Here is a 24,100-nt window from a genome sequence, read left to right on the forward strand (position 1 = left end):
TGCATCATATAAACGCAGTGTTATCTTGATCATTAACACATGAAGGAAAGGTGATCAGCCCTCCGCTTCAGGTACCAGTCCAGGGTTATATTGAATAAATATTACAGTGAAAAAATCACTAATATTTATTTGACCCCCCCCCCTGGGAATCGAACCCGGGACCTCCAGTATGGTAGCAGAGCGTGCTGACCATTAATTACACTACGGAGGCGGACATGAATATTTACGATTTAAAAATTTAAGTGACTAAATAGAGAAAAATAACAGATGTTGACATTTAGCAAATTGCCATTATAATGGAAGTTGATTGGACTAAAATTGTCAAAGTAAACAAATGATTTAATGAATCGCCAATAAATAATATTATTTTTTTAAACAAACAGATTTATAAGTATGTACAAATGTTTGAATGATGTTATAATTGCCAATAAATATACCATATATATTTTTTAAATAAACAGATTTATAAGTATTTAAGACAAATGTTTGGATGATGATATAAATAGTTAAAAATATATGAGGCAATTGTGATTGATAATAGATAGAAGCAGAGGAAAACTGAGAAAAACTTGCCATGATTAAGTATTTTAAATATTTGGGCGTAGTCAGGTCAAGGGTCGAAGTGATTAGTGAGTATGTTTGAAGAGGTGTATGAATGTGGAATAGGTGAATGATTGTTTGCAAAAACATTGGCGTGGCGTTTTATTCTCTCTACCTACCTCTGCGAGGAAGCGGCTTGTTGATTAGTTTGTAGGTTAGTTTGTTATATTCTAAAATGTTTTTGAAGGTAAGGGTTACAATTAAGGGTTTTTAAGTAAGAAAGGGAATTGTAACAATTCTTCATAACGCGCAGAGAAATAAAAACAAACAAAAAAAAAAATTCCGCTTAAAGAATTATTCGTATAATGAAAAATCATTTTCTTTTATGAGCATATCTCTCCCCCAGTAGTTTTTTAGAATCCAAAAACAGACCTAACCACAAACAACACAAACTTGTCAACAATATTTGATGCGCCATTGTCTATGCTCAGCGTCTATGTGTATTATTCGTTATGATTTGAAATGTTTGTTGCGACTCGTCGATTCCCCCCGTTTTAAATGTCAACGGGGTTTGTTTTTGTCAAAATCACTTAGTTTGGATGTCATATTTTAAAAATGTATATAAAGTCGATAGTTCTCGAAGGTTTCAAGTCGTACGGGCATCGTGTGGAGGTCAATGGCTTCGATAAAGAATTCAACGCCATCACTGGATTGAATGGCACAGGAAAATCTAACATATTGGATTCTATTTGTTTCGTTTTAGGCATAACAAACTTGTCTCACGTAAGTTAATCTTTGAACATATTTAGTTTCATTTCTCTGATACTTAGATCCACTTTTTGTGGCTTTTCTACATTAATTTTTGACTATCAAATCGGATATTATCTGTTAACTGGCTTGTTGCCTTTTACAATTGTGTCTGATTTTCGCAATTATTGAAAAGGCGAGCCGGCCACAGTTAGCAAGGCTAATAGTATAAGCGTAATGTATAAATTTAATGCACAATAACAATTGAATTACACTTCTAAGGTGAGGGCGTCAACACTTCAAGATTTAGTTTACAAAGGCGGGCAAGCTGGTATTACTAAGGCTACAGTCAGTGTAACTTTTGACAACAGGGATAAGGGCCAATGTCCTATTGGTTATGAAAATTATGATGAAATCACCATTACAAGACAGGTATATATTATTGTGATATTTTATTTCTTTGCCTGCACATATCGCTCACTCCTTTCAACAACTTCATATATCAAAAAACTTGATTTTTCAGGAGATCGTTTTTTAAGTTAAAAATATAATGAAATGTATTAAAAAATAAATATCAAGCCACTTATTAAACTTTTTACTGTGCAACAGACCTTTTTAGATAAAACCTGATTTTTTTTTTCTCCATTTTAAAAATATTTAGTATATTTATAAAAATAATTAAGCAATACCTTTTCTTCAAAAACAACACTTTCTGCCCTGTAGCAGGTAAATATTAAGTTAAAAATATGCCGCTTATGCTGGGATAAAGTACATTTTCTGGGCATTCCGAAAACATGCACAACTGACAATTGACGATTTTTGACATATGACGTTATTGAAAGGAGTGAGCGATATGTTAAACTTGAGAATGCGACCCAGCGTCATCGCGCTGTAAGCGTTACTTCGTTACTTGTTCGGTCGATTGATGCTTAAGGACTGGAAGGGTATTTTTACCTCCTATGCCGGCCTCATTTCAAAGTCAGAAAATAAGGAATTATTTAATGTTTTTATATGAATATTATGTACCAATCTCTTTGTTAAGGTCTTAACTATATTTACACAATTATCAAATCCCCTCGCCAGCGGTCTGCAGGCATAAAAAACACCCGCCCTTTGTGTGTTAACCCATTGCACCATTAATAAAGATGACAAATAAGTTGTTCATACAACACACTATTTCAATTCGACACATTTACACACAAGATAAAATCGCAAAACATAAAAATTTATTTTCTAAATAAATATCTGAATAAAGTTATTGTCTTTCAGTTTTAATGTAGAAAAAATAACTTTAAAGACAAAACGGCGAATCGCCGGCTTTGTGAGTCAGTGACAAATTTTCCCTAGCGGGCAATTCGCCGGCTTTGTGTTGCAATGGGTTAATACAAAGTGAGTTTTGAGAAATCTCTTCCCATGTAACGTATTTCAAATCCTTTATCACCCGAGTGATAATTCAGTATTACTGTGTGAAATTAAAGTTAATACGTAATTTATTTAACAGGTTGTTATGGGCGGCAAGAATAAGTACCTTATTAATGGCATAAATGTACAGAATAAAAGGGTTGCAGATCTGTTTTGCTCTGTTCAGCTCAATGTCAATAATCCCCATTTCCTTATTATGCAAGGACGGATAACCAAAGTTCTCAGTATGAAGCCTCCAGAGGTAATGTAGTTTTTATTTTATTTTTATTAATTGTGTTTTAACTCATTTAATTTTTTATTATTAATTAAGTTGGCTACTGGTGGACCACGATTTAGAAATTTTGTAGATAATGACAGTTATTTAAAATAATTAAACACTTGTGTAATACTACTTAACCTCTAAGCTGCTCGATTTCGAGTGTCAAACTTTCTGTCCCGTGCTGGATTATTTTACATTACAATATTTTAGACAAAAAAAGCATATTTTTGCCTATTTTTTGTAGTGAAACTTTCGGAAGTCGTTCGGATATCTATTATAGATGTTCAGAGTACACAATTCACTTTACTTATTATGTTTTTATAGTGTGTTTACACAAAAATATTTACATTAACGGACTCGGGGCAGAAAATTTTGCGGCCGTATAGAAGACGCGGCTGTCGTATAGTCCATTCGTTGCGCTTTCTTTTTTATAAATGTGTTATATTAAAAAATAAATGTGAATTAATATGAAATTTAGAAAAATATTTGAAATTAAAGTTTATATTAAAAAACGGAAATGATTAATATTTCGAAGTTGTGTGAAAATCTTCAAAGCAGGAATTAGAACAAAAATGCATTTTGCATGTGGGACATCAAAATTATGTGACTTTATTCCTTTTCTCACGTATTGGTAATGGTCGCTTTCACCATTTTTGTTTTCAGAATCGTTGTTTCTTATAAAAACATGATATTTTCGTCATTGTCGTATAAATTTTAACTAGGTAAAGACATATTTATGACGATAAAAGTTGTAACAAAAAAATGCTTCCAATATTCAAAGCATCGCACGATAATAAACAAAAAAAATATACTACAAATATATCACAAAACACCGTGTTACATAATCACTTGTTAGTTAATTATAATACCCTTCTCGCTCCACACGGTTAATAAATATAATAATTATGAAAATAGTTAATGATAATTTAGATCGCCTAAACCGATTGAACAGACTATACGATACTGAGACCACGCGCCGAGCACGAGCCGACCGGAAGTATTCACAATAAAGTTGAAACTAAAATTTTGATAATTTATGACACTAAATCAAAGAGAACTAATTCATCCATGCCTCAAACCAAATATAAGTGCAAAAAATTATCTATACGTGTTTATATAAGTACGTAAAGTTGAAAAACGACTATGCATGTGATCCGCAGTCAACGGTGCTTCTATAAAAAACGACAATATATGCAATGCGCAGCTTACGGGTCAAAGTACTACTTACTACTTACTTACTTAAAATACTACTTCATTACACACGACTAGTTTCGAATGCTTACATCAACTATTCACCTGTAGTTGAAAACATCTGTAGTCTTCGAAACTAGTCATGTGCAATGAAATAAAATATTATACAAGTGTTTAATTTTTTTTTGTAATATATCATTCCATAAAATTAATGTCACTAATGGACATTCATTTTTCATTTAAAAATACTATTTTAGCATAAGTAACCTTTCCTTTACGGTGCTATAAACATCCTTGTGCGTAGGTGATATGTATTTTGTACACAAATGTTGCTTTTATTGACCATAGTTGAAGGTGAAATGTAACGTATTCATAAGGTGACTTTTCAACCTGATAATTTTTTTTCTTTTAAGATTTTGGCTATGGTTGAGGAAGCGGCTGGAACTAGAATGTATGAAGCAAAAAAACAAGCAGCCCAGAAGACAATTGAAAAAAAGGACGCCAAACTTAGAGAGCTAAATAATGTTAGTATACTTACGTGAATTTTATACTCGAAGACTGAAAGAATTAATAAATATATAATATGAAATTCTGTTAACCGGATCCACGCGGCTCGCATAACCGTATGTGTTTTCATAAAACATGCCCCATACGCGGCTGACATAACCGTTTGTGTTTTTACATTGCTCCAAGTTTCGAACCTCAGTTTAACTTGGAGGGATTTTTTCATGGTGTGGAACTTTGTATAAAATAATACGTCAATCCTTGGCCTTATGACATCTGTTGAAATATCTGACTAATAATTTGTAACATCACAAGGATAAATAAAAGAATAGATCCCTGATTTTTCTTGCGGTCGGTAATTAGTCCGCGCCATAATCATGCCCTATATCTGTCTCACTCTCGACGCTACGCATCGCCAGTGGGTAAGAGTGACACACTTTGATTTATTTACATTACGATCTTATTTGTTTATATTACGATATATTTCAAGAATAATGTGACACAAGTGTATTATAGAGTACCAAAAGGCACAATGAATCCCATTGAACGTTTTTGTTTAGGAAAATAAATCGTTTCTTAACTAAACACATGATGAAAGTAATCATTTTAAAAACGGTGAAATAGGTGAAATACCACCGCGGTGAAAAAGGTGAAATACCACCGCGTACAGGCGTCTCTCAAGTACAAAGTTGACGCGGTTAAAAGGTTAAATATCAATGGGTGAGAGCCAAATAATCTCAAGCAATGTTTTATATATTTTACACAATTTGAAGAAACATTTATTTCTTGCTTTATCTTCTACTAGCTGTACCTGGCTACGCGTTGTTGTGGCCCAGTATGGTTAAATGGAAAAGGTAAAAGGGAAAGCACGCATTTCTAATGTTTAATTTCACAATGCTTGTGAAGTACATAGTGAAAATATTAAAAATCTTTGAAACAACAGTGCAATTGAAAACGCGTGACTACAGCTGTTAGGAAGCACGCTGGTGGCATGTGTAATGCTTAGTATTGCTGTTTCGTTCAACAGAAGGCCCTGCCATTGCAATAAAAAAGTATCTGTCAGGTATATAAAAACACATATGTAGGTATTTGCATGAAACTTTAAAATGTGTCAACATTTTAAAGCAATTGGTGAATAATTCTAGGAGATTTAAGATTTTGAACATATAAACAACATAGATGAAGAAGAATATGGAGGTCTAGGCATTTAGGGGGCTTAAGACCGTCGTAGGCTGGTTTAAGTGATCACTTTATACACATGTAACATTCACCGATTCTACCCATGATTGACAACAACACTACTCAAATTCTTGGAAGTTCTATAAATATGATCTAATTTCAAAACACTGCTTGAATCACTAGAATTTCAATAGAGACATCTATGGGTGAGGTGAAAGAAGCATGTTATTGAGCAGAAACTCTTTAATTTGGATGTGAGGTCCGAATCTTGGATTAAAATCACATATCGCTCACTCCTTTCAAGAACGTCATAAATCAAAAAAACTTGATTTTTCAGGAGAACGTTTTTAAAGTTTAAAAGTACAATACAATGTATTAAAAATAAATATCAAGCCACTTTTTGAATTTTTTACTGTGTTACAGATCTTTTTAGGTATAACCTTAAGGTTTTTTCTCCATTTGAAAAATATTAAGTTTATTTAAAAAATAATAATTAAACCACCTTTTCCTCAAAATGCAATAACAACACTTTCTGCCCTGTAGTGGGTAAATATTAAGTTAAAATATGCCTCTTTTGCTGGGATATAGTACATTTTTGGGGCATTCCGAAAACATGCACAACTGAAAATTGACGATTTTTGATTTATGACGTTCTTGAAAGGAGTGAGCGATATATGAGAAACACTACAAAAAATCCTTTTCATTTTATAATTTTAGCTTATAATTTGACCATTCAATTTATTTACAACATTTTGAGTGTGAAAAATAATATGAAAAAATAATGACAACGACACTACTCAAAATCTTTAGTTAAAAAAAAATTATAATAATATGAAAAATAATTCCTATAATTGGAGATAATCGAGATTTGTGAATAAGTATTTGGATACACTCAAAATGCTGTTGATAAATTTTTTTTATTTATAAAGATACAGTATGTTTTAAACATTACTTCTTATAGGTCATCCAAGAAGATATTGCACCCAAAATACAGAGATTGCAAGAAGAAAGAACACAATACCAGGAATACCAAAAAGTATCGCGAGAACTGGAGAATCTCAGCAGGGTATATGTCGCATGGAAGTATGTATTGTCAATTAATCATATTATTTGTATTTACTTGCCCACCTTTTTCACATCAGCGAGGGTGCCTTTAAGAGGAAAATATTACATCTGGTGTAATTCTCGGTTATGTTGACTTACTATTTTCTATATAATCGTCGGGTATGTATGAGGAGATGCATGAATGTGGAAGATGCGAAGAATGTTTGCAAATACAGAGTGGTGTGGCGTTCGATTACCTCTGCCTACCCAGTGGGGAAGTGGCGTGATGGTTAGTTAGTTAGTTAGTTATTATATTATTTACTTTTTATTTTATTTATTATTATTACTTTTTCCTTTGCCCTCCTTTGCCCTCCTTTTAATCTTTTTTTGTGATTTATGTTTTTTTTAATGTTCGATTACTGTATACCCTCTGATTGCAAACAGCTTTATATGGTATCAAACGTTTTGATCAATATCACTAGTCTGTTTTTGGTTGGTTGGAAGACATCGCTTTTTAGGAATAAGCGTGCCAATGTACTTATTTCTTTTCTGTAGTTTAAATAAATAAATAAATAATTATTTTATCTATCTGTCTATACACAGGCATGTATGTATGTACATATATATGTATGTGTGTATGTATGTATATATGTGTATGTATGTGTATGTTTGTGTCTGTGTATGTAGTAACTTAAATGTTTTATGTAATATTTGATGTTAATTGTTATTTTATTTATGGTTCACAAACAATGAAAAACATATTACAATAAATGAAATACAGTGCAATACAAATTGTTTGAATGTTTTTCATCAATTAGATGAGAACACAACAAGCTTACAGAAACAATAAAGGTGCAGGTTAAACACATATATACAGAATAGAAATTTGGTTGTAAAAAAGGGTAATAACAATTAAAAGTAATGAAATAAGAAAAATAAAAATAAAAAGAGTATAACATGTAAATTGCACTTATTTTTTTTTATGGGTATATGTTAATTTATAATAAATGTTTTTTTAGTTCCATTGGACTTACCATCCAGGGTAAAATGTTATAATGTTTTTTTTTCATCGAGAATAGAACTCAAAATACATAATTGGCAAACATAATAACTGCCAAACAACAGAGGCAGACTTTTAATATAATATCCCTTACAATACGTATATGCTCATTATGCATTAACTCAAATACCATATTTCAATTAATTTTTTTTTTAAATTACACTTTTTTTTTACAGGTATGTAGTTGCTGAAAAAAATTCAGAAGAGGCAAATAACATGCTCGAGGAAGTTAAAGAGAAAATTAAGGAGAAGGAGCGCAGTATATCTGATAACAAAAAAGAGCATGCCAGTTTGGAAAAACTCATTGCTGAAATGAATAAGAAACTTGATAAAGTATGTTTGTTTCTCTAATGCTGCTTTTAATCATAGTATCAATATATTAAAAAAATCAATTGTCATTTATGTATTAATTTTAAATGAAACAGATTTTTTGTGTCTACTAAGTTGTATTTTATTAACAAAAACACATAAAAAATTAATATTGTGACAATTGTTTCGCCATGTTAGGGCATTATCAAACTAATGTTTGTTTGATAATGCCCTAACATGGCGAAACAATTGTCGCAATATTAATTTTTTATGTGTTTTTGTTAACAAAATACAACTTAGTAGACTCAAAAAATCTGTGTTTGATTTAAAATGAATACATAAATTAAAATGGAGTTCTACAAATTATACGCCAAATATATAAATAAATAAATTGTACTTTATATTCTTTGTAGGAAACCGGTGGTGAGTTGCAGGCGATGGAGAAAGATGTCCAATCCAAGGAAGGGAAGGAGGCTGAAATCTCAGCTAAGAACAAGTCGATTCATGACGGGTTAAAGATGCACAAAAGCAAGCAGCGATTACTGCAAAGCAGCATTAATGACGATGAGAAAGCTTTTAATACTAAACAGGAACAGCTATCTAATGTAGGTAACAGGTTCTCATCAATTTGAGAAACTTTTGGTTTTTGGAATCGGCCATGTAAAGCTGCGCCGTAAATTTTTCTTTAGGGGATTATCCACTATTATAGTTAGTATGTAGTGCTCTACATATCTGCAACTTCTCAGATCGAAATATACTTACAACAGCTGCGTATATGCGTACTCTGCAGTGTACACTAAACGTGCCGTATGACGTATTCGTATGCGTAGGGGCGAGCAGGAACAATTTGACATATCATAAACGTTTCAGTGGTTGCGAATATACTTTTCTGTACCTGAACGTACGTGATACGGTTTGTTGCGTTTGGGTGATAATATTGTGGACGTATTACGTATGTTCGTATGGGTAGGGGGGTTAAGGGCTAATTCGCATTGAATTTTCATACATTATTTGAATAAATACACCTTATTACAAGCCGAGCAGTTCAGTAAGTGCTATCGCTTGCTCGAAACTTTTTGTCAGTCCCCAAAAAAACAAAATTAAGAGGTTTCACTGTAAATTACTGATACTTGATGTAACAACTACTGTTGTATCTAAACCAGTAGTTGTTTTTTTTTAATATGTGATATAGCAGTTTCTTACTGAGTCTGTTAAATTGATTAATTAATTAACATTACAGATGGAGAATACTTTTGGCGGTTTACGAGATGCCATGAACAAAGACTCTGAAACCTTATCGGCTGTACAGGAGCGCTTTCAGGCGGTCAGTTCGGGGATGCAGGTAACAGAAGGAGGCCAATCTTCGTTACAAGATCAGCTAATGGGTACGCAAAAAGAATTGTAACAAACTAGATTCACTTTTAAACTTTGAGCTCGTAATATAAAAAAAATGTTTTTTTTTGTAGGTGCTAAACAAATAGCATCTGAGGCTTCCACACAAGTGAGCCAGTGCATGATGGAAAAGAAACATTTTGAGGACCGACTGAAGGTTATGCAGAAGGATGTTGCCGCTACTAGCTTGCAGTATAAAAAGGATCAGGCTAACATTTCTTCAATGGAAAATGAAGTCGCTAAATTACAGGTAATTAATGTACTTTTGCTTTTTTTAAATCTTCATGTCACTACTAATGACGAATATCATAATTAGCGGTTTGACTATAATGGGGGACTGCTATTTTTTCAGTTATCATTTCTCTATCACCATTTTACCGCATTCATCGTTTGAATTACGCTGCATTTTTTAGAATCTTGTCAATTTTATGTCGGGTTGTGCTCCCGTGGTTAGTGTCACGGACTCTTGAGTCAGTTTCTCGGTTCGAACCCACTCTACCACAATTTGATACCTATTTCTATAATGGGCCGCTTAGGCTCACAAAAATAGTATAAAATTGAAGTACTTTTGTTAATAATAAAGACACAAATAAATTTTTTTTTATACTCAATTTTGTTGCATTTAACGATAATATTCCAACATATGGGATAGAAACCATCGAAACCTTGTGTAATGCAAGGTTGACGGATACAGCAAAAGAGGTCGATATTTATGAAGAGGAGCAGCTTCCTGTACCTTCATTTTCAGGAACATGCACACTCTTTGAAAGATTGAAAACCAATATGCACATTCAATAACTGATAATCTAAGCCGAATACATACAAACTGTTGACTTATGGAAATAAAACAGTAAAAAAACAAATGTTAATCACAGATTATTTAAAATACAATAAACCTTAATGTTTTTTTGTTTCTGTTCAGCTTTGTAATTTAATAAAAATAATTTTTAAACATTTATTTAAATGTTAATGGTATCATTACTCGATTTTATCTCCTTGTGAATTGACTCCCGCATTCATAGTTTATTTTGATTGGTCCCTTTAAAAATGATAGATAGAGGTTTCACTGTAATTGATTTATATTTGCTTTTTCTTACAGCGAGACCTCTCATCTATCGGCTACGATGAAGCCCGTGTGAACGAGTTGAACCGCAAGCGAGCTGAGCTCCTTCCTACCGTGCGCCAGCTGATGGAACGCAACGACAGTTTGTCTGCTCAGTTACGCAGGTGTAACTTTACCTACACCGACCCTAAGCAGGGATTTGACAGGTCCAAAGTGAAAGGAACCGTTTGCCGACTTATCAATGTGCGAGACACTGAGTACTGTACAGCATTAGAAACTGTCGCTGGTGGAAAGGTAAATACGTATAGTATATATATAACGAAATATAATCAACTTGTCAAAATCAATTAAATTTATTAGATTTTAGTTTTGTACTGGCATTTCTTATCGAATAAAAAGTTCAAGTACAGTACAACACGCTACAGAAAGTTATGTTATAAACAATGAATTGTAAATTATATGAAGGCATAGTGACTATTTGTGCTCTTTAGATACAAAGATCTATGAGTGAATATATTTGATACAGATGACAAAAATATAGTAAATCTAGTAGTAAATATAGCAATTATTAAGCATTCACTGTTCACTGTATGTATTATGTAAGATTTTTCTTTTTATATGAACACACAAGAAAAGTGTGGCAAAACGATGTACGATGAATGTTCGAATAGTGATGTAAGGAAAGAATGCAAGACTGAGAAATGCGTTATCTATAAAATTATTAAAGGTGTGTTGAGATCGTTTGGCATGTGAATCGAATGAGTGAAGAAAGAACAGAAACAAATGTATTAGGCAAATGTGGTTGGTAATAGAACCAGAAAAAGATGGAGGAAAACTTATCATGATCAAGTATTTCAGATACTTGGAAGTGATCAGGGCAGGAGTCGGAATAATCGGTAGGTTTGTATGAGGAGATGCCTTAATGGGGAAGAGGCAAAAATTGTTTGCAAAGACATATGGCGTTCTATGTTATAGCCCGCCCCTGCGATGAAGCTCTGATTGGTAGTTAGTTAGTTTACAATGTATTGATACTTTTTTTTTTCAGCTGTATAATGTGATTGTCGACACTGATGTAACAAGTAAACTAATATTACAAAAGGGACAGCTGCAACAGAGAACCACAATTATTCCTCTAAACAAAATAAACGGAAGATTTATCGATAATCAAACTCTTAAACTTGCTCAAGATCTGGTATGAACATTTCATATTTCTCTCTAGTAGTATGTATGCAGTGCTCAAAATGTAAGAAATCACATTTGTGAAAGCCATATAAGAGATATGAAGCATTCAAATTATTATAATTATTGCCGCTAACGCTCCTAATACCAAGAATGAAAATAATAATTTTATGAAATATTGAATTTTCTTTTATTATATGGTGTTTTCATAAAATAAAAATAAAAATATTGATTCCAAAAAGAAATTAAATATGGGTGATGTTAAAGGTAGATTAGTGAATAAACTCACTACGTGAGCCAACAGGTAGCGTAATTATAAGTAAAATATGTTGTCAAATTCATCTAAAAGACTTTAAAAATTAGAAATTAAAAGAATTTTATTTTAATTTCTCAAATAATTTGGGTATTAAGTGGGATCCTAAATACTATCCATTTGAATAATATTCATGGTCTTACGACCATGAATACTATGGAATATTAAGGACGAAGACCATGAATATTATTATGAGAGAAGTACGTCATTTCTCGTTATAACACATCATTCTTCAGTGCACTGCTGAGTGGCCAGACTATGGAATGAAGTAACGCTCTGCACGAAAAATTCTTTTCTTTATGATCTTTTCTTTGAAACCTAACTCCATCATATCATCTATTCTCTATCTTACTTGTCGTGCTTTCCGTATACCCTAATTGCAGTCATATATACTGGAACCTCTCATAACGAGCATACTTTGTTCCAGAATCTTACTCATTAAGCGAAACTCTCGTTAAGCAAACATTTTTTGTTTTTACTGGTGCAAAAGTCCCGGCTCACAAGTGAATGTCGTGAAAAAAGAACTTACCTTTTCTCTGTGACTTGTTATGCAAAATGTCACTTGTCAAGAGAGAAACTTTAAAAAAAAATTGCTTTTTATGTGAATTACGTTATGAGAGGTTCCACTGTAATTATGTTGAATTTGTACAAGTTTTATCTGCTCACTAACCCGAACAGCTGTAAAAGGTACAAAACTGGACCACTTTGACTACTTTCTAGCATAAGTTGACATACACGCCCCTTGTACAAGCATTTAAATTCAATAAAAATAAAATTTGATACTTGCAATTGTATTTTGTGATATTCATGAAACTTTTTTCCAGGTTGGAGCTGAAAATGTTCAGTCTGCAATTTCCCTGATAGACTATGACCCCGAACTCCGCCCAGCTATGAACTGGGTATTCGGGGACTCGTTTGTGTGCCGTAACCTGGACGTGGCTCGCAAGGTCACATATCATCCTCGGATCATGAAGCGTTGCGTCACTCTGGATGGGGATGTGGTGGACCCTGCTGGTACCATGTCTGGAGGCGCCAGTATTAGGGTAATCTAAAACTTTGATAAATATTAAGTTTATCAGGGTAATCCATAACTTAAATAAATATTAAGTTTGGGTTTATGTATTAAATGTTAAATCAAACACTGATTTTTTGAGTCTACTAAGTTGTATTTTATTGTTAAAAAAACACATAAATATCAATTTTGTGACAATTGTTTCGGCTAGTTATGGCATTTTCAAACGAATGACATTTAGCTCACTCCTTTCAACAATGTCATACATATATCAAAAAACTCGATTCTTCAGGAGAATGTTTTTAAAAATTAAAAATATAATAAAATGTATTAAAAATTAATATCAAGCTACTTATTGAACTTTTTACTGTGCAACTGATCTTTTTAGGTAAAACCTGAATTTTTTCTCCATTTGAAAAATATTTAGGATATTTAAAAAAAAAAAAATTAAACAATACCTTTTCTTCAAAATGCAAAAACAACACTTTCTGCCCCGTAGTGGGTAAATGTTAAGTTAAAAATATGCCGCTTTTGCTGGGATATAGTACATTTTCTGGGCACTCCGAAAACATGCACAATTGAAAATTGACAATTTTTGATATACGACGTTGTTGAAAGGAGTGAGCGATTTGTGTTTTTTTAATAATAAAATACAACTTAGTAGACACAAAAAATGGGTTTTTGATTTAACATTTAATATGTACATAAATTAAAATTGAGTTTTACAAATTGAACGCCAAATCTATAAATAAATTAAGTTTGGGCATTGGTCATCATTGTTGATAATGTTTCACCACAGATGTGTTGCACAGACCTGGCTTTCTTGGAACCTTTCAACAGGATATCATTATCTATTGTCTATGAACTAATTTGCGATGCAATTTTTGATATTTTGGTCTGCATAATACAATCCCGCATTTTTTTGAATGCCAAAAGTATTTTTTTTAACCTTTTCGATGCCGGAAGGTATTGATATGGCTGTAGGCTGTGATTTTTTTCAACAAAAATGTGAAAGCTTTCAGAAAGATGACTGTAATTTTGATAATATTGATAAATCGTAATATTTTAGTATTTTTTGATCTTCCTTATAGATGTCTATATATTCTAATAAAAAAATATTGCAATTGAATTTGATATTTATTGGCTTGTGACAAGCTCACACGAGAGCGCATTTACGCGCTCTTTTGTATGGCTGCCCTGGCGAGTGCGTTAACGCGCTAGTGGCATCAAACCGGTCAAATAATACAACATATGGTATTCTATCTAAAACGTTTGATGAAAAACATCACATATGTTTGTATAATCTAGTCAAAATACTACTGCTACTGATTGGAGACATTGTGTGTTTCATTTCAATGGTCAAAATAATTAGTTTTATTTCATGTATTGTTTTAGTTATTCTTGAAATAATTTTCATAGATTGGTAATTAAACTCCTATCTTTTAAATAGGGTGGATCAGTCTTGACGCAATTGGAGGAGCTCAAGAAGATGGAAGGTAAATTGCAGGAATCTGAAGATCAGCTTGTTCGAATTGGATCCGAGATCAAATCCGCTAATCAGGCGTATGAAAAGTTTTCCAGTCTCAAGCAACGGTATGAAATAAAGAGTGTGGAACTTAATGCGGTCAAAGAGAGAATGCAGACTACGACAACTCACCAGCTGCACAATGAAGTGGAAGAGTTAACTAAGAAAATCAAAGAATTAACGGAGCAAATACAAGACAGTAAAAAGATACAAGTGGAGAATGATAAGAAGGCTAAAGATCTGGAGACCCAAATGAAGGACTTGAAGGGTCATAGGGAACGGGAGATGAAGAGTGTCGAAAGCGAATTGAAGAAGATAAAGAAACAAGCCGAGAATAGTCGCAATTTGTGGAAGCAAAGAGAACAAGACTTCGAGACCTTGAAGTTAGAAGTTAGCGAACTGCAGAAGAGTGTAGAAAGTGGGAAAGAGCAATTGTTGGCCGGAGAAGAGTTGTTAGTTCAACTAACTCAACAGGCTAAAGAATGTGATGAACAATTGATTGCCATTAAGGTTAGTAGAAATTTACATTGTCCACCTCCGTAGCGCAGCGGTGAGCGCGTTTGGTTACCGTGCTGGAGGTCCCGGGTTCGATATTTATTTAATATCACCCTGGACTGGTACAAGAAGCGCAGGGCTGATCACCTTGCCTTCATGTAATTTACGATCAAGATAACACTGCGTCGCTATGATGCAGTGCCCTATGCACCATTGAGTGCGGATAAGGGTTAGAAGAAGAAATTTACAATTTTTGAGCTTTGATAAAAAAAATACTACATGCACTGTCAAATTTACTCATGATATATTTAGTGATGGTTTTCACCTGATCATTATCAGATATATGGTGGTAATACATATCATAGTCGTGCAGGAGAAAGTGACCAACTACCTAAACGTAAAATGTTCAGGAGGGCCATTTAAGTCACTTTTGCTTGGCAAGGAAATAAACATCAAAGCAGTCATTTTTAACAAGTCAATATATTATACTTCCAAGTTTAAAATTCTTTGGGATTGTTTCAGGGCAATATTAAGCTAGTAAGATATCAAATAGTTAATGATCATGTTTTTGTAAAACAATGCACTTGGTCACTTTCTCCTGTATGACTACAATATATATCTGAAAGCACCTGAAATAGCAGAGGTGCTCAGGATTCAGGACGGTCGTTAGCACCCAGTGCCTAAGATTCAAACCTCATTGTCTCAGGACAGAGTATTGTACTTAGATTATAAATTTCTCTTTAACGCATTGTTTGCGGGAAACCCTTTACATACTGTTGGTAGAAACAGGAGACACTTACAAGCATTCGAATTACTTACTTTTGGTAGAGCGCGAGAGATGCCAAAAAAAACGATTTGACAAACGCAAACGAAAAAACGGTTTGCGATTACTTGTGATTAGTATACTAAGGGTCGGGCGGCGAACTAAGTATAATTAGGGTCGGGTTGATGAAAAAACTGCACGACAACAATGTGTTTGGCTTTTCATGCTAAATAATCCTAAAATGGGTATTCTTTCATTCAGTTAAATGATTGTGCTATGGCAATCTAGGCAGCCACCTTGAGGAAATAAAAATATTATTTTACTTTTCTTTTAACCCTTATTTGCACCTAATGGTGCATAGGGCACTGTATCGTAGCAACCCAGTATTATTGTGATGGTTAATTGCATGAAGGCAAGGTGATCAGCCCTGCACTTCTTGTACTAGTCCAGGGTGATATTAAATAAATATGGGAGTGAAAATCATCCATATTTATTTTGACCCCCCCTGGGAATCCAACTTGGGACCTCCAGCACGGTAGCCAAACGCGCTGACCACTACACTATGGAGGTATAAAAATATATGTGCATCTTGCATAATTCAATACATATATGACTCGAGTACTCTTTATTTCCAGGAAACTGTTAAGGCCGCACAAACTTTGGTGAAAACGAAAAAGAACGAGATATCGTCGCAGAATAAGGAGTTAACGAAAATCGTACAGAAGAAAGAACAGCTGGTGTTGACTAATTCAGAAATAGACCTGCAGATAAAGGAATGCGAACATCAGACTGTCAAACTGAAAGCTGACGCTTCCCATTGTGCATCCAAAGTAATTGATTGTTTTAACATTTTTTTATTAAATAAAATCTATTTTCTAATAAAATAATATGATAGTATTACATCGTTGACTCGTACTATTGCTTGTAAGATTCCCCGAATGACTGAAACACATTGACGTGTACCTGGTCATGTGCTTCCGCAGGTCCATACACTTCTTGCTTCTTGCAGAGTGAATACTAATTACCAGATGCATTTGCCTGTTACGATAAAATCCAAGGTTACGATAATGTGTAATCCACTTTATTATATCTGTGCTTATAAAATCTTTCTTGGCTGTAATATTTTTTTATTGATCGGGTAAAATTTTGTTGTCTCATGTTTCTTTATGATAATTTCAATAACTTTCTAAAAACATAATTCGAGTCATCCTAATCTAGTATGATCTCGCTATCAACTTTTTGTTTTGTTCTTATATTATGTATACTCTTGTTTTATTTTTATCAATTAATATAATTTTGCATTAGTATTCCATGTTTGTACTATGTTGTCTTTAAATTTAAAGTATTAAATACAAATATGAAGAATTTTCATCCAAACCAGAAAAACGTGCAAAGGAAGCATCTAATCCTCGAATCAACTAGACTAAAAAATATCTGGGATCCTGGGATTGGATTTTTTAGCAATATTACGACAAAGTCTACTGCTACTTGTTACTTATAATACCGGTTATTTATGGGTGAAATGATTTCTTATTCTTCTTTAGCTAAGACTGTGTCCTGTTGTTCTCGGAGTCTGCTCCTGGGAAGTGGATGACCAGCTATCTTTCCATCATTTAGGTGGTCTTCCTGGGAGCCTGTTGCCTCTTATGCATTTGTCTGCTGCTATCCTCACCACTCGATCCAAACTTGCTCTTCCCACATAATCTCTACAGAAACATCTTACTCTTCCCTATCGCACACCATCTTCGACACTGCAGATTCTTCTTATTTCAGAGTTTCTTATTCTGTCGCGAAGTGTTAGGCCTGCAATGGGTCGTAGAGTCTTCATTTCGGTGGTTCTAAGAAGGCTTTTCGTTCTTGTGGTGTCAGCTCTTGTTTCTATGCCACATGTCACGATCGGTCTTATTTTCTTATTGATTTCTATTATTGCCGTTATAATCGTTTTAATATTTAATAAGTTTTGTTGGTGCATTTTACTAATCGTGTGGCTTTTCATTTTAGATGGAGCATATGAGAAGAAAAAATGAGTGGATTGCATCAGAAAGGGAGTATTTTGGTGAACCGGGAGGATTGTATGACTTCAAGGAGAGAGACCCCAAACTAGCCGCCCCTAGGATGATACAGCTGGAACTAACCAAGGAGAAACTATCCCGGGTTGTCAATGCTCGGGCGCATTCCTTGCTCGGCAAGGAAGAAGAGCAAGTGAGTTTTAATATGCATTTTGTAGTTTTTTTTATTCAAAAAGAAAAATATGTGTTTTTATCATTTACAAAAATACATAAATTTCATAATATTTCTGTGTGAATGTGATACTATGTCTTTCATAATTTTTTTTTTTATTAAATTCATTTTTTTCAAAAAACTCATCAAATTGTGGTAGACCACACAACCCGACACAAACACATTTTACGTCGGTAACTGATAAATATGGTTAAAAAACAAACTAACTAACCATCACGCCGCTTCTCCGCAGGGGCAGGCAGAGAGAATAGAACGCCACACCACTCTGTCTCAAAAATAAATATGGTTCATATCGATAAATATTTTAAATCGTAAAAAATATCTCAAAGTTCTTGTTTTTTTTTTAAGTACTCAGAGGTGATGAAGAAGAAAAAAATTGTAGAAAACGATCGAGCCAAGCTTGTCCAGGTGATGAGTGAATTAGACGAGAAAAAGAAAAAGGCTCTTTTGAACGCTTGCCAACAAGTCAACAAGGACTTTGGATCCATATTTAGTACCTTGTTGTACGGTGCGCAGGCTAAACTGATGCCTCCTGAGGGGCAGACTGTATTGGATGGGTTGGAGGTAAAATATGTTTCTGCAGTAATAGCTCGTTTATTTGGCATGAAAGAGGTCAAAATATGAAAACAAAAAAAAATATGGATTATTTAAAAAAAAAAAAATAACACTTGTATAATACCACTTATTGCATTCATTTTCATTTCATTACACACTACTAGTTTAAAAAACTACAGTTGTTTTCATTGACAGGTGATTAGTAAAACTAATAATAGTTGTTTTACTAATCACCTGTCTATGAAAACAACTAGTTGTTTAAACTAGTCGTGTATAGTGTGATAAAACTCAACAAGTGGTATCATACAAGTGTTTAATTTTATTCTAATAGTCATATAATTATAATATGTTGAATTTGTGCAAGTAAAACTAATAACAGTTGTTTTACTAATCACCTGTTGATAAAAACAATAGTAGTTTTCAAAACTAGTCGTGTGTAATGAAATAAAACTAATAAGTGGTATTATCTTCTTTCAACCCTCATCCGCACCCGATGGTGCATATGGCACAACATAATATAAACACAGTGTTATTTTGATCATTAACACTGAAGGAAAGGTGATCAGCCCTCCGCTTCATCTACCAGTCCATGGTAATATTGAATAAATATAAGTGTGAAAAAATCACTTATATTTATTTGACCACCTTCCTGGGATTCGAACCCGGGACCTCCAGTACGGTAGCCAAGCATGCTGACCATTACACTACAGAGGTGGACATAAGTGGTATTATACAAGTGTTAAATTTTTTTAAATTTCCATCATATTCGAATATCATTAAGTAATTTTTTTCAACACATGGTTTAGGTTAAGGTAGGTTTCAACGGTGTGTGGAAGGATGGTCTAGGGGAGCTGTCGGGCGGCCAGCGCTCTCTCGTGGCTCTGTCCCTCATCTTGGCCATGTTGCTGTTCCGTCCCGCTCCGCTGTACATTCTGGACGAAGTAGACGCAGCGCTGGATCTCAGTCACACCCAGAACATCGGCGCCATGCTCTCCAAGCACTTCAAACACTCGCAGGTATACAAAGTTCCAATTCAATTATGTATTTTGAAATTTTTACAAGTTACGACTTATGACAGCCAACTATTAACGCTAAAACAATCCTCACATACCGCTCATTCCTTTCGAGAACGTCATAAATCATCAAAAAACTTGATTTTTTAGAAGAAAGTTTTTAAAGTTTAAAAATATAATACACTGTATTAAAAAGAAATATCAAGTCACTTATTGAACTTTTTACTGTGCAACATATCTTTTTATGTAAAACCTGAAGGTTTTTTTCTCCATTTAAAAAATATTTAGTATATTTAAAAAAATAATTAAACAATACTTTTCTTCAAAATGCAAAAACAACACTTTCTGCCCCGTAGCGGGTAAATATAAAGTTAAAAATACGCCTCTTTTGCTGGGATATAGTACATTTTCTGGGCATTCCGAAAACATGCACAACTGAAAATTGTCAATTTTTGATTTATGACGTTCTTGAAAAGAGTGAGCGATATATTTAAGAATTACTCACATAATATAAGAAAGCACCTCACTGCTAATCACACAAATCACAACTAACACATTATGGTAACATACTCGTACATAGAACTGCAATATCCAAAACACAGAAACACATTTTAAAAAAACCTAACACATACCTCTTTTTATCAAAAGAACTTTGATTATTATGTACTAAAGTTGTATAACTTGCTTTCGTTATCCATAATGTCAGTAAGCTAAATATAAAAGAGCTATTTATAAATGCATTTTGTTTACCTCTGTGGTGTAATGGTTAGCGAGTTTAGCTACTGTGCTGGAATCCCGGGATTTGTTTTATTTGATAAAAATACCCTACAGATTCTCTATGAGATAGAATAAGAAACACCAGGATAAGAGAAATATGCGAGATTGAAGATGTCGTTACGTGGGGAAGGTAATGAAAGAGATATGTAATAGTATGCGCATACCATTGTCTCTTTGTACATGCGCATGTGAGGAGAACGGAACCATCCAGACTCCCCCACATTGCACTGCACGGCTAGAGGGTACATTTTCGTCATTCAAATTATAGAAGTCCTGCTGTAGTTTGTGATTATGGCCCATTATTCTGTTTTACAGCTTTGTTTTCTCACATTTTGATTATTTTTTCCAGTTTATAATTGTATCGCTCAAGGATGGCATGTTCAATAATGCAAATGTCCTCTTCCGTACCAAGTTTGTGGATGGTATGTCTACCGTACAAAGGTCAGTTCAAACCCGAAAATAGAATTTATGTAAAATATGTTTTTAATCACTTAATGTGAATTGTATATTAGTAGTCCATACAATATTTGAGAATTTATGACAGTTTGTATTTAGGATACCGAGTAATAAATGTTTATTTTTTATATTTTTTATTTTATTATTTAACTAACTAACTAACCATCACGCCGCTTCTCCGCAGGAGTAGGCTGAGAGAATAGAACGCCACACCAATCTGTCTTTGCGAACAATCTTCGCCTCTTACACATTCATGCATCTCATACATACACGTCGATTATTCATTTCAAGTATTTGAAATATTTGATATACATACCTGACCACTTTCAAGTATTTGAAATATTTGATATAAATACTTGATCATGACAAGTTTTCCTCGGTCTTCCTCTCCTTCTATTACCAACCACATTTGCCTCATAAATTTGTTTTACAATCCTTTCTTCACTCATTCGATTTACATGCCCAAACCATCTCAACACACCTTGCTTAATTTTATCGATAATGCTTATCTCAGCCTTGGATTCTTTCCTTATATCATCATTCGAACATTTATCATACAACTTTTTGCTGCACATTCGTCTGAGAAAATGCATTTTAATTTCTTTAAAAAACCATGATTTTGAATTTCTCAGCATTCATCATCAAATCATTTTCCTTGCACACATTATACACCTTTGACACCAGCTCCTGCAGATCTTCTCTACTATCGACAAGAAGCGCAGCATCGTCAGCATGCAAAAGGCAGCAGACAGTCAAATCGATTATTTTAACGCCAACATTTAAAATTTTCAATTCTTTCATGCAATTATCCAAGTATAGATTAAACAGCCACGGTGACATTACACATCCCTGTTTAACACCCTTAGAGATGCCAAACCGAGATGAAAAAGAACCATTTACCCTAATGCATGCAGAGCTATCCTCGTATAAAGCTCCAATGCCTTGGATAAGTATTTTATTTTTAACTTTTTATTTATTAATATGACTCATCTCATGGTTATGTACATATTTGTGAACCATTTTTACGGCTGATCTGTTACAACATTTGGGTGGCGTTGCAAATAAAAGATATATGACAAAACTATTTTTGTTGAATCAAATTATTATTTTGTGATCTTTCATTTTAGAAATAGACCCTATCCAAATATTCCTTTTCGATCGAAAAAAATAAAATAAAATACTTCATTAATAAGCAGAACAGACCCCCCCTACAAAATGTTGTTTTAAATATGTGATGAAATCGAAATACTGAAAAATATTGATTAAGTAAACCTGGAATTATTCAATATGTTCACATAGCATATTAAATTTTAATTTAAATTTCACTCGGAAAATGCCACAAGCATTATATAGTGTTTGGAAATGATGTAGAATGCATCGAAATATGTGTTATAATAGATTTTAAGTACTGTAGAACGGGGCTACTTGAACTTTGATGCGTTACTTGAGCCCAGTACAATTTTTTATTTAGATCTGTATTTGGTCTACAATAATGAATGTATTGTCATGATTCATTGTTTCCCTGACAGGTGACACTTATTGTCACGATATGTTCATTATTGTATACCAAATACAGATTTATTTTTTTTTGTACTGGGCTCAAGTAACACATCAAAGTTCAAGTAGCCCCATTCTACGGTAATAGTGGTATTTACTAAGTGAAATTTAAATTTAAAATGGATAGATATTACCACAAAGTGACTGGTGAATCAATGTCAATCGCAGTTGAACATTGACTTGTTCGTTTGTATATAATTCTAGCAAATTAAGTGGCAAATATGTATTCTTAGAAATTAATTAAATTAAATCATTTAAATGATCAGTATGTATTTGAACACTGGGTGTAGTAAACAATTTATTAAATTTGAGTGCATGTAAATTGAAAATGTGGGGTTAAAAAAATCTAGGGTTTATGGCTTATATCACGGGTCCGCAACCTATTGTTGCAAAAGGGGCAAATATTTTATGTGGGGATAAGTGTGGGCCGCACTCAGACCACATGTTATTACAGTTTCCTACAATATTTGTGTACAAATATGTTAGTGTAAAAAAATATATTATATTTAATAACATTTTTGTAATTAATACAATCAATGAAATTTTTGCGGTTGCATTTGACTTGCGAGTATTTTTATATTAGCTTGCATTTTTAAGTAGATTGGCGTAGTATTGCGTATAAATGTGGATCCGATAACTGCAAACAGTATTTGTTTTTTCGATAATCCAGAATTGGAAAAGTTTACTCAAAAATATATGTACTACCAAACATAGTTATTACTTGCTGAGCAAACTGTTTTAACTCGCCTTCTGAAAGCAATAGTTTTCAGAAGGCAAACTCCCATAGAAATCCACCAAGTCAATTTTTTCCTTAAAAGCCATTTTAAGTGTGGTATCACTTTGCAAATCTATCATGTTGATTTGCAAATTCCTTGGTATATTGTCGATATCTACTGCGAGGGGGTTTTCAAAAATCTCCATCATACGTGAAATCAGTTAAAAACCCAAGATCTACCGTTGTGCCGAGAATCTTGCGGGCTGCACCAAAAAGCCTTGCGGGCCGCATACTGCTCGTGGGCCACTACTTGCCGACCCATGGTTTATATTATAGGCTCCTTGCTTTAGTGCGGTAGGTAAGTACAACCGAATTATGGATATTGATAGGCCAATTGTGGAGGTCCTCACCAAAACGTTACATTTCCATTATAAATGATTTTAAGTTATCAGGAATTTTAGCTTGTAAAATTGTTACGTTTAGGTGCAATTTAATGACTGAGGTAGTATTTTACGAAAATGGCGCTATACAAATTATTATTATTAGATTCATCATATTGGTTTAACACAGGATGTTCACGTTTTACAACTATAATTAAGATTTCGATAGAACACAGTAAACAGAACAGATTTGCATGTAAAGAATTTTTGTGTGTAATATTGGAAATGTAATTTTTTGGTGAGGACCTCCACAATTGGTGCTGTTGTTATAATATTTTTTTTTTATAAAAAGAGAAATATTTTTGTTTTTATTATTTACACAAATATTTCAATTTAATACTATTTCTGT

At 33.4% G+C, this 24,100-nt stretch overlaps 1 protein-coding gene across 1 annotated transcript; it reads left to right on the forward strand.

Moving 5' to 3' along the window:
- Positions 1-1,049: 1,049 nt before the first annotated feature.
- Positions 1,050-21,167, forward strand: SMC2 (structural maintenance of chromosomes 2). The gene is made up of 18 exons (XM_088256549.1): positions 1,050-1,323; positions 1,570-1,719; positions 2,789-2,950; positions 4,573-4,683; positions 6,804-6,925; positions 8,123-8,279; positions 8,669-8,860; positions 9,496-9,640; positions 9,722-9,897; positions 10,747-11,004; positions 11,756-11,902; positions 13,027-13,245; positions 14,665-15,249; positions 16,633-16,827; positions 17,999-18,199; positions 18,587-18,802; positions 19,600-19,809; positions 20,933-21,167. Exons 1-18 carry the CDS (start codon positions 1,156-1,158, stop codon positions 21,044-21,046), a joined length of 3,528 nt encoding a protein of 1,175 aa, XP_088112675.1. The 5' UTR covers positions 1,050-1,155; the 3' UTR covers positions 21,047-21,167.
- The last annotated feature ends 2,933 nt before the right edge of the window (positions 21,168-24,100 follow it).

The sequence above is a fragment of the Brachycentrus maculatus genome, unplaced genomic scaffold (genome assembly GCF_059751285.1).
Source record: "Brachycentrus maculatus isolate JH-2025_06_01 unplaced genomic scaffold, ASM5975128v1 h1tg000062l, whole genome shotgun sequence".
Lineage (NCBI taxonomy): Eukaryota > Metazoa > Arthropoda > Insecta > Trichoptera > Brachycentridae > Brachycentrus > Brachycentrus maculatus.

Coding starts and splice junctions, on each gene's coding strand:
- SMC2 (XM_088256549.1), top strand. CDS start 1,156: ATGTATATAAAGTCGATAGTTCTCGAAGGTTTCAAGTCGTACGGGCAT. Junction 8,280..8,668: donor TGAATAAGAAACTTGATAAA/GTATGTTTGTTT, acceptor TATTCTTTGTAG/GAAACCGGTGGTGAGTTGCA. Junction 8,861..9,495: donor AACAGGAACAGCTATCTAAT/GTAGGTAACAGG, acceptor TTAACATTACAG/ATGGAGAATACTTTTGGCGG.